At 37.2% G+C, this 12,650-nt stretch overlaps 1 protein-coding gene across 1 annotated transcript in view; it reads left to right on the plus strand.

Annotated features, from left to right (window-relative positions):
- Positions 1-10,259, plus strand: part of NEB (nebulin) — a 220,594-nt gene extending 210,335 nt beyond the window's left edge. Inside the window, 11 exon segments of the mRNA XM_043894059.1 lie at positions 375-467; positions 977-1,069; positions 2,574-2,666; positions 2,965-3,057; positions 3,378-3,470; positions 4,307-4,414; positions 4,520-4,703; positions 4,849-4,941; positions 5,863-6,009; positions 6,298-6,404; positions 9,493-10,259. Coding sequence (XP_043749994.1) covers positions 375-467; positions 977-1,069; positions 2,574-2,666; positions 2,965-3,057; positions 3,378-3,470; positions 4,307-4,414; positions 4,520-4,703; positions 4,849-4,941; positions 5,863-6,009; positions 6,298-6,404; positions 9,493-9,666 — 1,278 coding nt within the window. The 3' untranslated portion in view covers positions 9,667-10,259.
- Positions 10,260-12,650: the final 2,391 nt, after the last annotated feature.

Raw genomic sequence — 12,650 nt, forward strand, 5'->3', positions numbered from 1 at the left:
AATTTCCTTATGTGTGGTTGATCAATATTTCCAAAACAAAATCCTTGGTTCTCCTTCTGTCTCCCTTTCTGTTTTCTCCCATCCTCATAAGAAGCTTGGGGGTGCCGCTCATGGTTCCCTTCTGTGGTGGTCTCCTTTGCTCAGCACTGCAGAGATTAGTTCAGCAACAAAACTTTCAAGTTTTTGCTGCTCCTTCTGCATTCCCTTGCTTTTAAGGGTGTCTTTAGGCTCCTACAGGATGGACCTAGAAGCTTCTGGTGTTTTCCTTCCTCTAACTCATTCTCTTCCTCCCTGCCCTGCTACTCGCCACTGCTCCGCACGAAGGGGGAGTGGCTGACTGCTCTTTTTGTTCCGGGTGCTTTCTAATCACACAGGTGCTATACAAAGAAAACCTGGGCACAGGAACGCCAGTCTCCACCACTCCAGAGATGCAGAGAGTCAAACTCAATCAAGAGAACCTTAGCTCGGTATTTTGGGAAGAAAGGGAAAAGGAGATGTCATTTAACCTCATAAAGAAATTGATACTTAATATTTTTTCTCCTTTTAAACCTACTTCCCTTCCTTTGCTTCTAATATTTCTCATTTCTCATTTCTGTGGTACTACTATGGATTCTTTTTCTAATTCTGATTTCTGTTCAATCTGGCATTTAAAAATATTTTTTAAAACCTCTTTTCTTTTAGTTTGCTTGGATAACAACAAAACCACATTCTAACAGTCTCAAATCCTCATGTGATTATTTGGGAAGGTAACTCCACAGCTTTTCCCCAGCAGCTAAAGATCCTAGATAAAGTCAGTCTCCTCATCCCAAGAATGGCTATCGTTAAAGTTTTTGGTGGCATCTTCTCAGCATATAACTCCTGGCTCCTTGGATTATTGTGTCATTTGATAACAAGGAAGTTGAACTCACCCTTAAAGTCTCACAACAAATGAAATGTTACTTACGGTTGTTTTTCTGGATGCTTTCTTATCATACAGGTGTTATACAAAGAAAACATGGGCAAGGGAACCCCTTTACCTGTCACTCCAGAGATGGAGAGAATCAAACACAATCAAGAAAATATTAGCTCGGTACTTGCAGCAAGACGAAAAAAAAAAAAAAACAAAAAAACCCAAACTACTTCTTTAGTAATTTAAAATAATACATATTAATCCTACTTTTTAAAGATAACTGAAATTTTGTGAATTTCTTAATCGCATTTATCCTTCTTCCTTTTAGGGCTACTCCTGGACTTAACCTCAGAATAACAATGTTGCTTTAATCCCTTATTTTAAAGTTCTAATATCAGGAAGTAACAGATTTTTCAATAAGTCATCCTTTGCTCCTCTCTCCCCAAACTTAACTCTCTATCCATTACCCCCCTAAGGTCTCTTTGTTTTATGTATTTGTGAAAAGTGGGGAGTGGAGTAGTAGGTATGACAGGATTCTTTCTGGAACATCAGAATTGCGATTTTATTTATTTATTTTTTTGTAGCTGACTTTAGGTTATAATTTACCCCGTCAGATTTGGACAAAGAGACCTTGGGAAAAATAACCCCTATCCTCTCCTTCAGGCATAATGACATAAATTAAGATCCAGTAGTGGTTTTGCCAAATCACTGTCCATTTACTTTAAAAGGAGTGTCATTTGAACTACTTTTTGTTTTACCAATTTTAGTTCTTTCTGTTCTTCTATCTATCATGGTCTTTAAATGCTAATTTTAGTAAGCTATTTGTTGTAAGCCTGCGTTCCGGGATGTAAAGAGATTGCTGTGGATTGGGGTTTGTGTGGGGACATTACCTTACATACTAGAGAGGTTCCTCTGATACTGGAACATGGGACTACTGGGACCCCAAGTCTCAGTCTCTTATTCTGTAGATCTGGCATGGGGCCAGACATTTTGCAATTCCAGCAAAGTCTCAGGTAATGTTAACCTTGTTGTCCAGGGACCTCAACTTTGAGAATCAGTTCTTTGATAGAATTCTTCCTCTTGAATGCCATAGCTCGAATCTTCTGTGACATCAAGAATGACACTGGTGACAGGGAGGCTGGGAATTTATCACAATGCATTACTGTTGTTTCCTACTGACTAACGCTATGAGTGATGTAATTGCTGAAAACATTTTTACTTATTGATAAGTATGATGATGTTCTGAATTAAAGCAAGAGACAGAACACAGATACACTTCCCTGATGTGTGTGGCAAACGGGTCCAGTCTCCCATTCCGATTTAGGGAGCAGCCTCCACCTTCTGTGTTATTCAAATGCCTGCTCCTAAATCCTGACAGATTATCTGTCAGGTGCTTGACATGCATCGATTAGTGGTAGAGTAAAGGCGGTCTCCCATGTGGGCCCTGGAACTAGGCACAAAAAACTATAGTTCTGTCTTTTAGGCTGCAAGGAAGTTCAGGACAGGGTTCTACTCTGGCAATGTGCTGTAACTATTATTAGCTTGCTTTGGAAACATTTCTTTCCATCTAATCTTACTGCCCAAATAGTTTAGCAACCTGAGCCTCCTAACAAATGATCTGCTCTGTTTAATCTTTTGTAACTGTAATTCTTTCTTTCTTTTTGGATCCATTGGACTCGCATAGGTTTTGTACAAAGAAAATGTGGGCAAAGGCACCCCAACCCCTGTCACTCCAGAGATGCAGAGAGTCAAACGCAATCAAGAGAACATTAGCTCGGTATTGTCTTGACAAACAAAAGTGCTTTTTCATTCTGCAAAGTAACCCCTGCCGTTTGACCTGCTCCTAACTCCATCCCAGGTTAAAAACAAACAAAATGCCATTTTTTTTTAGAATCTCCCCTAAATGATATACTACACTGACTTTTGCCATTAACTGTTTTTTAAAGCTTTTTCTTGAGTTGTTCTCACTAATAGTAGTAGATAAAGTCTGGGTTTTTCTCCCCCAAATCGCATTACATTGAATAGCCTGACTACTGCCTCCCAGTGACTTTAGGGTCCAACTTTGTATCTCACAGGTATTATACAAAGAGAACCTGGGGAAAGCCACCCCCACACCCTTTACTCCTGAGATGGAAAGAGTCAAACGCAATCAAGAAAACTTTAGCTCGGTATTTGAGAGAGGGAAAAAGAGACGGTGACACCTTTAACAAGCCTGGCAAACATAGTTATACCACTAATTTACCTCTCAGTTTCCTCCAAACTTTTATCTTTTAAAATCCTTCTTTACCCACTTAAAAACCATACCAACCCTGCCAGCTCAAACTGATTTCTTTCTTCACCTTTTGCTTTATACCATAACATTTTAATGGCTTCTCTTCGTGAGGTGTTATAGAGTGTGACATAATTGAGCCATAACAACAGCTAGATGGTGGTTTTCAGAATTGGGTTTCTGCTCTCTGATATCTGGATGCTCTCTTGGCTCCTCTAGGTGTTGTACAAAGAGAATATGAGAAAAGCAACTCCGACACCGGTCACTCCAGAGATGGAGAGAGCTAAGCGCAACCAAGAAAACATTAGCTCGGTATTCTCCAGGACTAAAAAGGAGTAGTGCAACAACTTAGAAAATAACAATTTAACATCATAAAGTGTCTTTCTCATTCAACTGAAAAACACACTAAAACGAAAAAAGAAACGCAACATCTTGAAAATAACATTTTAACACCATAAAAATGTGCATTTTTTATCCCACTGAAAATTCACACTAAAATTAACACAACTATGCTTTTAAATTCCAAATGATTGTACTAAGACATAACAAGTTAATTGCCAATGTCTTCTCTTCCCTTTTACTCTGAGGTAGTCTTATATAACTGACTGTAACATATTGACTTCCTAACATTCTCTATCTTCAGCAATCCTTTAAGATGCTTTATGAAACAGGTAATACTATGAAATGGATGCCTTACTCTGACTTTGATATTTTGGGTTTTTCATGTCTGAGACTTTGATTTCTGTATTAGTGCACTGGTTCATAAAATCTGGACATAACCCTTCAAAAAATGATCAGTTATTTTAAAGGATAGTTCTTTCAAATGTATCACATTTAGTGCCATATACTATCCAATGTACTGGTGCTACAATTCCCAGCAAATTCAAGAACGATTTTTTTCCTTTCCTTTCAAAATTATACTTTGCCCCATCTCCTTTGAAAATGAAAGCTATGTTTTCAGAGTCAAAATAAATCCTTTATCTCATTCAAGCCTTGCCCATCTACCCTCTCGCTCACAGTTCTGTCATGGGCTTGCTGGGAATTTTTAGGTGATTCATGCTTCACTTCCATCTGTTGGAAAGATTTTGAGACTTCAGAATTAGAATGGTACCATAACTTGCCCTCATCCATGGTTTCTCGTCTGTCAGGTGCTTTATTCTGATAGCTTCCGGAAACAAATCCAAGGCAAAGCTGCCTATGTCTTGGACACGCCAGAGATGAGACGGGTGAGAGAGACCCAGCGCCACATCTCAACGGTGAGTCAGGAATCCCTCAGATCGGGTGGGCAGCCTGTTGGAACAAGTGAAAAAGTAAATGATCACACCATCCTATTTTCACCAAATGAATTCATGAAATTTCAGGTGAAATATCATGAAGACTTTGAGAAACACAAGGGTTGCTTCACACCGGTGGTGACGGACCCCATCACTGAGAGAGTGAAGAAGAACACACAGGACTTCAGTGACATTAGCTACCGGGGTATTCAGAGGAAAGTGGTAGAAATGGAACAGAAACGGAATGACCAGGATCAGGAAACTATTACAGGTAACTGGGATCTGGGGAGGGGGGTGGGGGTGTGGAAATAAACTTTAAATTATTCAATTTGCCTGTGGTTGTTTAGGTTCATGTTTCAGTCTCCAAATTACCAGAGTGTGAGAACATCTGTGCTGACCCTTAATCTCACTTTCAGGTTTACGTGTCTGGCGTACCAATCCTGGCTCAGTTTTTGACTATGATCCAGCAGAAGACAATATTCAGTCCCGAAGCTTACACATGATTAATGGTATGTGATGCTGCAAAAGGCTTACGACATAAACATCACGATTTAGTGGGCTAGCGCCAGGGCCGTTTAGGCTCAAAGTTCATCTCCTCCAGGGCTTTCAATTTCCTGAGTTGCTCATTCAGCATAAAACATCTCCTTGACTAGTGGGCCAAGCTCACTTTCTAGACAAGTTTAAGATAGGAAAAGATTGTTTCACTGCCTCAAGGTAAGTCCCCTTTGGTCCCCATTATATATTTTTTTTCCTAAAGAAAAACAGGTAGTAAATTTTTCTGTTGGAGAAATAATGACAATAAAATAAAATACATAAGCAAAGGGGAAAAAACGGGGTTGACCTTTAACAACTTTCTGAACTCCCTTATGGCAAGGAAGATAGTCTTTCAACAAGAGGCCACATGCCTTCATACCCTTTATTCATGTTAAAAGTAACTAATACGTAGTGCCTGTAAATCTTGAAGAATTTATCCTCTAGAGACCAGTAAATCAGTAGTTATACCCTGACATGAACAGTTTTAAAGGTTCTTCACACAGATTGTGGAAACAGAGAGGGCATCTAAATAAATTTGGAAATCAGGGGAACTTTCTGGAGAAGTTGAAGGTGGAATTTGAATGTGACCATTACTACCTGTTCATTTTGGTGAGCCAGGAAAATGAGCAGGCTAGAGGGAAGAAACAGTGGTCAAGGACAGACTCAGGGATTGGAAGCCTGGCTATACCACTTACTGGTTAGGGGACCTTGGGTGATTAAACTCTCAACTGGAAAACAAGGACCACCTTGTATTATAGAGTTTTGAGGGTTTAATCCATGGAAATCTACTAAAAACTGTTTGATAATGAAAAAAACCGAGATTCAATTACCATTAGGGATTACTGCTAGGAAAATTTCACTTCTGTCCCCTCTCTGATGGATCTTACCTCCTTCAGCACAAGCTCAGCGCCGGAGCCGGGAGCAGTCTCGATCAGCCAGCGGGCTAAGCATCAGTGGTGGTGAGGAGAAGTCAGAGCATTCAGAAGCTGCCCACCTCTCCACCTACAGTGATGGGGGTGTCTTCTTCTCTGCAGCCTCAACAGGTACAAGTGGATGGCCCTGACCTCGATAGCCATGGGAGCCAGTTCACTGGATTTTACTGTCAGAGATGCTTTGAGTAGAAACAGAAAAATGTCTGAACCTTTTCTTCTAATGAGAGTCTAAAATTGTGGAGAGGTACATACAGTTAGCTATTTCATTTTCATTCCTCCTTTCTTAGAAATCATTCTTTTTAAATTAGGGGGGAAGACACTGCTGCTCAATTGCTAAACACAGAGTAAATACTATCTAGTTAGGTTTTCTCCTAATGCTATTTTCCCCTTTCCTTTCAGGTTACAAACATGCAAGAACCACAGAGCTCCCACAGCAACGATCATCTTCCGTTGCTACCCAGCAGACAACGGTATCCTCCATCCCATCCCATCCATCCACTGCTGGAGTAAGTAACCATCACTTACTCAAGTCATCCTTCTTTTTTGATATGTGAAATAATGGTTACAGGTGTGATCTTTTTTTCAAACCAAAACTTCTATTTTGTATAATGTTAACAGTAATAAATATTAGAGAACCTTCATTAACAACTCATGTAACTAAAGAGCATTATTCAGTGATTTAAAACAAACACATGGACACACACAAAACACAAAGAAAAACTAAAGCAAAATAATCATTGTGGGCTCATTAGACCCACCCACCATCTTAAAACAAAGCATCTGTTGTTTGGAATCATTCTTCCATAGTATTTGTGTATGCACATGTCACATGTAATCTAGTCATACCTTCTATCTCCCCTTATATGTACAAGAGATAAGTCAAATCATGTTCACCAATTCACCAGACTATCTTAAAACTCAGTTTAAAACCCTGGATCTCTTGGGACTTCCCTGCTGGCCCAGTGGTTAAGACTCTGAGCTCCCAATGCAGGGGGCCCAGGTTCAATCCTTGGTCAGGGAACTAGATCCCACATGCTGCAACTAAGACCTGGTGCAGCCAAATAAATGAATAAATATTTAAAAATCCTGGATCTCATTTCATAATATTATAATATTACAACATAATTCTTTACTATTGAAATGAACAATATCTGTATGAAGAAAATCTTTACTAAAGGACAGAAAGATTGCTAAGTATTAAAACCTATTATAGTTCAGGAAGGGAATCTTGCAGTCATTTCTCCAGAAATAAATCCATAAATTCAAGGCAATTCCAACCAAATCCTAGTAAAATAATTATAAAAATTTTATACATTAATCCTAAAATTTATTTGAAAGAGTAAAGATGTAAGATGAAGCAGATTTTGAAAATGACAATAGGAAAGGACTTATAAGAGTAAAATATGCTAGAAAGCTATTATAATTAAATATGAATTTAGCATGAGAATAGGTTTTAAAACAAATGAAGTCCAAAAACAGACCCGAAAAGAGTTACAAATAAGCAGAGGAAAAAAAGCAAAATTGTAAAATACTACAGAAAAAGACTATTTTTACAATATTGCAGAGGGGAAAATCTTCCTCGGCAAGTTCCAAAATCTAGAAATGTAAAGGAAAAGACTATAACAAAAAGAAATGTCAAACTGGGAGAAATCATACAAATCATAACAAAAGATTAACATCTAAAACCACATGAAGTATCCAAAATTCATTGACATTATTATTCCTCTTCCCTTCAAAATGAGGCCTGGAAGCATATGCCTAAACCATCTACAACAAAATAAACAAAAATGGCCAAGGAAAAGAGGTTCACCATGACTACTAACCAGAAATATACAAATTATAACAAAGTATTCTATTATAGTAGCAAACTTTTAAGAAAACTTAAAAGGCAGGTAACTTTGACCTAATACTTTCAGCCCAAAGACAGACACCTGAAGACAAACACTATGGGGTTAGTGGACGAATACAGAATGATAGTTAACTGTCTAGAAATACAGAAATGGCTAAATAACTTGTGGTTATTATTAAAATATGGAATTCTCTTCAGCAGAATAAATCTATATACAGACAGACCTCCAAGCTATATCAAATGGAAAGAACAAGTATTGTTTATAGTATTCCACTTATGTGGGGGGCTATCCTTGAATGTGAATGTGTGTGTTTCAAAATGCTAGGGAAAAATATGTAGGTCTCATGCCAAATAACTAACCAGTGGCTGCTCCTATGAAGAAAAATTGGGGCACTTTCAAATTTTATTTGTATCTCTAAACTGTTAACAGTTTGTAAAAATTTCGTTGTGAGAACACTTTAACCTGAGATCTACCTACCCTCTTATTTTTCAGTGTACATTTACTATAGATTCAAGGTTGAGTTGTCTCTAGAACAGCAGATCTCTAGCATTCATTCATCTTGCTTAACTGAAACTTTATGCTGTTGATTAGCAACACCCCATTTTCCTTTCTCACCATACTGTATTTTTTGTTTTCACCATTGTTTAGATTAGCTTTCCAGAAAATCTTATTTCTGGTATGCTCCCAAATTCTCAAAGTGAGAGAAATATGAACTATTGCCGATTTTTCAAATTCTTTTTCTCTAATAAAACATTAGTATAACCACTAATGTAATTTCTATGTGTTTGCCTATTTGGGACATTTCATATAAATGAAATCATGTAATATGTGGCCTTCTGTGACTGGCTTTTATGTTTTTAGGTTTATCCATGTATCATTTATCAGTACTAATTCCTTTTTATTAGCAAATATTACTATACTGTATGAAAATATTTTCATCATCAGTTGGTGGGCATTTGGGCTGTTCCCAGTTTTTAGCTGTTATTCATAAGGGTATACAAGTTGTGTGGACATACATTCATTCCTCTTAGGTATATACATAGAATTGCTAGGTCACATGGTAACTATCTAAAATAGGAGAAATTTCCAAAACTGTTTTCCAAACTGCACCATTTTACATTTCCATCAGCAGTTTATAAAAGATTTCAATTTTTCCACATCCTCCCCAATACCTGTTTTCAATTATCATTCCAGTGCATAGTGGTATCGCATTGTAGCTTTACATTTTCCTGGTGACTAATGATGTCGAGTATTTTCATGTGCTTGTTAGCTCTTGGTGTATCTCCTTTCGACAATTCAGATCCTCAGCAAAGGATCTGAACAGATGTGTGTGTGTGTGTGTGTATGTAGCCAGTCAGTCGAGTCTGACTCTGTGACCCCCCATGGACTGTAGCCCACCAGGTTCCTCTGCCCATGGAATTCTCTAGGCAAGAATACTGGAGTGGGTTGCCATTTCTTTCTTCAGGGGACCTTCCTGACCCAGGGATCAAACCCGAATCTCCTGCATTAACAGATTCTTTACCATCTGAGTCACCAGGGGTATATATATATATATATATATATGATCCTTATTAGATATAAGATTTGCAAATATTTTCTCCAAGTTCGTCTTTTTAGTTTTGGTGGTAGTTGCCCATTCTGTTTTGTGCAACTTAAATTTTTGGTGTCGTAAGAGACTTTAAAATTAGCTGCTTAGGTTAATTGTTGCAAATCTAACATTTCCCTTTTTTGTCCTTGCCGATAGAAAATCTTCCGTGCCATGTATGACTATATGGCTGCTGATGCAGATGAGGTGTCCTTCAAAGATGGAGATGCCATTGTGAACGTTCAAGCTATTGATGAAGGCTGGATGTATGGCACTGTGCAGAGGACTGGCAGGACTGGCATGCTCCCAGCCAACTATGTTGAAGCTATTTAGACACTTCAAAGCATCAATCCTGTCTACAGGACCTACAAATCTTGTTAGTATTTCAGTTTAGACTCGCAACTATTCTGAGTTCTCAAACTGCCTAATAGTTTTTGTTATGATTTATGGTTGTACCATCCCTTCATTTGTTTCTACACATACCTGAGTATTTCACCAGTTAACATATTAGTACAATTAATCTATCGAATTATTAAACTAGACTTTCCTCTATTTTCTGGACTTGCATATAAAACCTGAGACAACATTAAACACATAGGTTTTTTTTATAATTAAAAATTTTTCTTTTGAGTTTTAAAATGATTTCAGCACAGACATTTTAAAAAGTTTCTGCATTGCTATAATATTGCTGTATCAACCAAGAGTCTTTCTCCATTATTAAAATGTTTAACAGTATTTCCTTTCTAAATCAAGAGTTCTAAACATGTTAAACACATTTTTAAAAAATGGCAGATACTCACCTATTCCTTGCTTATTGACTGCTGATACTTTTATTTCTAATCCAGTTCTGAAGTTATGAAGCTGATAGTCAATATAAACTGGTGTTACACTAGTGTGTAATAAAATCTATAATTCTGCAACAAACACCATTGATGGAATGAGCATTATTTTTTAATAGTTTTAAGATCTACAAATAAAAACTTCAACAAAGCAAATCTATGCTAGACTTCACTACAAAAACTAAACTTAAAAATGCACGAGAACCAAGTGGGCTTTATCCCAGGAATGCAAGGATTCTTTAATATCTGCAAATCAATCAATGTAATACACCACATTAACAAATTGAAAGATAAAAACCATATTATCATCTCAATAGATGCAGAAAGAGCCTTTGACAAAATCCAACATCCATTTATGATAAAAACTCTCGAGAAAGCAGGAATAGAAGGAACATACCTCAACATAATAAAAGCTATATATGACAAACCCACAGCAAACATACTCCTCAATGGTAAAAAATTGAGCATTTCTCCTAAAATCACGAACAAAACAAGGGTGCCCACTCTCACCACTACTATTCAACATAGTTTTGGAAGTTTTGGCCACAGCAATCAGAGCAGAAAAAGAAAGAAAAGGAATCCAGATAGGAAAAGAAATGAAACTCTGCAGATGACATGATCCTCTACATAGAAAACCCTAAAGACTCTACCAGAAAATTACTAGAGCTAATCAATAAATATAGTAAAGTTGCAGGATATAAAATTAACACACAGAAATCCCTTGCATTCCTATACACTAACAATGAGCAAACAGAAAGAGAAATTAAGGAAACAATACCATTCACCATTGCAACAAAAAGAATAAAATACTTAGGAGTGTATTTACCTAAAGAAACAAAAGACCTATACATAGAAAACTATAAAACACTGATGAAAGAAATCAGAGGACACAAATAGATGGAGAAATATACCATGTTCATGGATGGGAAGAATCAATATTGTCAAAATGACTATACTACCCAAAGCAATCTATAGATTCAATGCAATCCCTATCAAACTACCAACGGTATTCTTCACAGAACTAGAACAAATAATTTCACAATTTGTACGGAAATGCAAAAAACCTCAAACAGCCAAAGCAATCTTGAGAAATAAGAATGGAACTGGAGGAATCAACCCGCCTGACTTCAGGCTCTACTACAAAGCCACAGTCATCAAGACAGTATGGTACTGGTACAAAGACAGAAATATAGATCAATGGAACAAAATGGAAAGCCCAGAGATAAATCCATGTATCTATGGACACCTTATCTTTGACAAAGGAGGCAAGGATATACAATGGAAAAAAGACAACCTCTTTAACAAGTGGTGCTGGGAAAACTGGCCAACCACTTGTAAAAGAATGACTATTTTGCATATAGGGTTATTGTTACCATATTTACTACAATACTGTAAAGTAATTAGCCTCCAACTAATAAAAATAAATGGAAAAATAAATTTGCATCCAAAAAAAAAAGAATGAAACTAGAACACTTTCTAACACCATACACAAAAATAAACTCAAAATGGATTAAAGATCTAAATGTAAGACCAGAAACTATAAAACTCCTAGAGGAGAACATAGGCAAAACACTCTCCGACATAAATCACAGCAAGATCCTCTATGATCCACCTCCCAGAATATTGGAAATAAAAGCAAAAATAAACAAATGGGACCTAATGAAACTTAAAAGCTTTTGCACAACAATGGAAACTATAAGCAAGATGAAAAGACAGCCTTCAGAATGGGAGAAAATAATAGCAAATGAAGAAACAGACAAAGAATTAATCTCAAAAATATACAAGCAACTCCTGCAGCTCAAGAAAAATAAATGACCCAATCAAAAAATGGGCCAAAGAACTAAACAGACATTTCTCCAAAGAAGACATACAGATGGCTAACAAACACATAAAAATATGCTCAACATCACTTATTATCAGAGAAATGCAAATCAAAACCACAATGAGGTACCATTACATGCCAGTCAGAATGGCTGCTATCCAAAAGTCTACAAGCAATAAATGCTGGAGAGGGTGTGGAGAAAAGGGAACCCTCTTACATTTGGTGGGAATGCAAACTCATACAGCCACGATGGAGAACAGTGTGGAGATTTCTTAAAAAACTGGAAATAGAACTGCCATATGACCCAGCAATCCCACTCCTGGGCATACACACCGAGGAAACCAGAACTGAAAGAGACACATGTACCCCAATGTTCATCGCAGCATTGTTTATAATAGCCAAGACATGGAAGCAACCTAGATGCCCATCTGCAGATGAATGGATAAGAAAGCTATGGTACATATACACAATGGAATATTACTCAGCCATTAAAAAGAATACCTTTGAATCAGTTCTAATGAGATGAATGAAACTGGAGCCCATAATACAGAGTGAAGTAAGCCAGAAAGATAAACACCAGTACAGTATACTAACGCATATATATGGAATTTAGAAAGATGGTAACGACAACCCTATATACAAGACAGAAAATGAGA

The sequence above is a fragment of the Cervus elaphus genome, chromosome 33 (genome assembly GCF_910594005.1).
Source record: "Cervus elaphus chromosome 33, mCerEla1.1, whole genome shotgun sequence".
NCBI classification, from domain to species: Eukaryota; Metazoa; Chordata; class Mammalia; order Artiodactyla; family Cervidae; genus Cervus; species Cervus elaphus.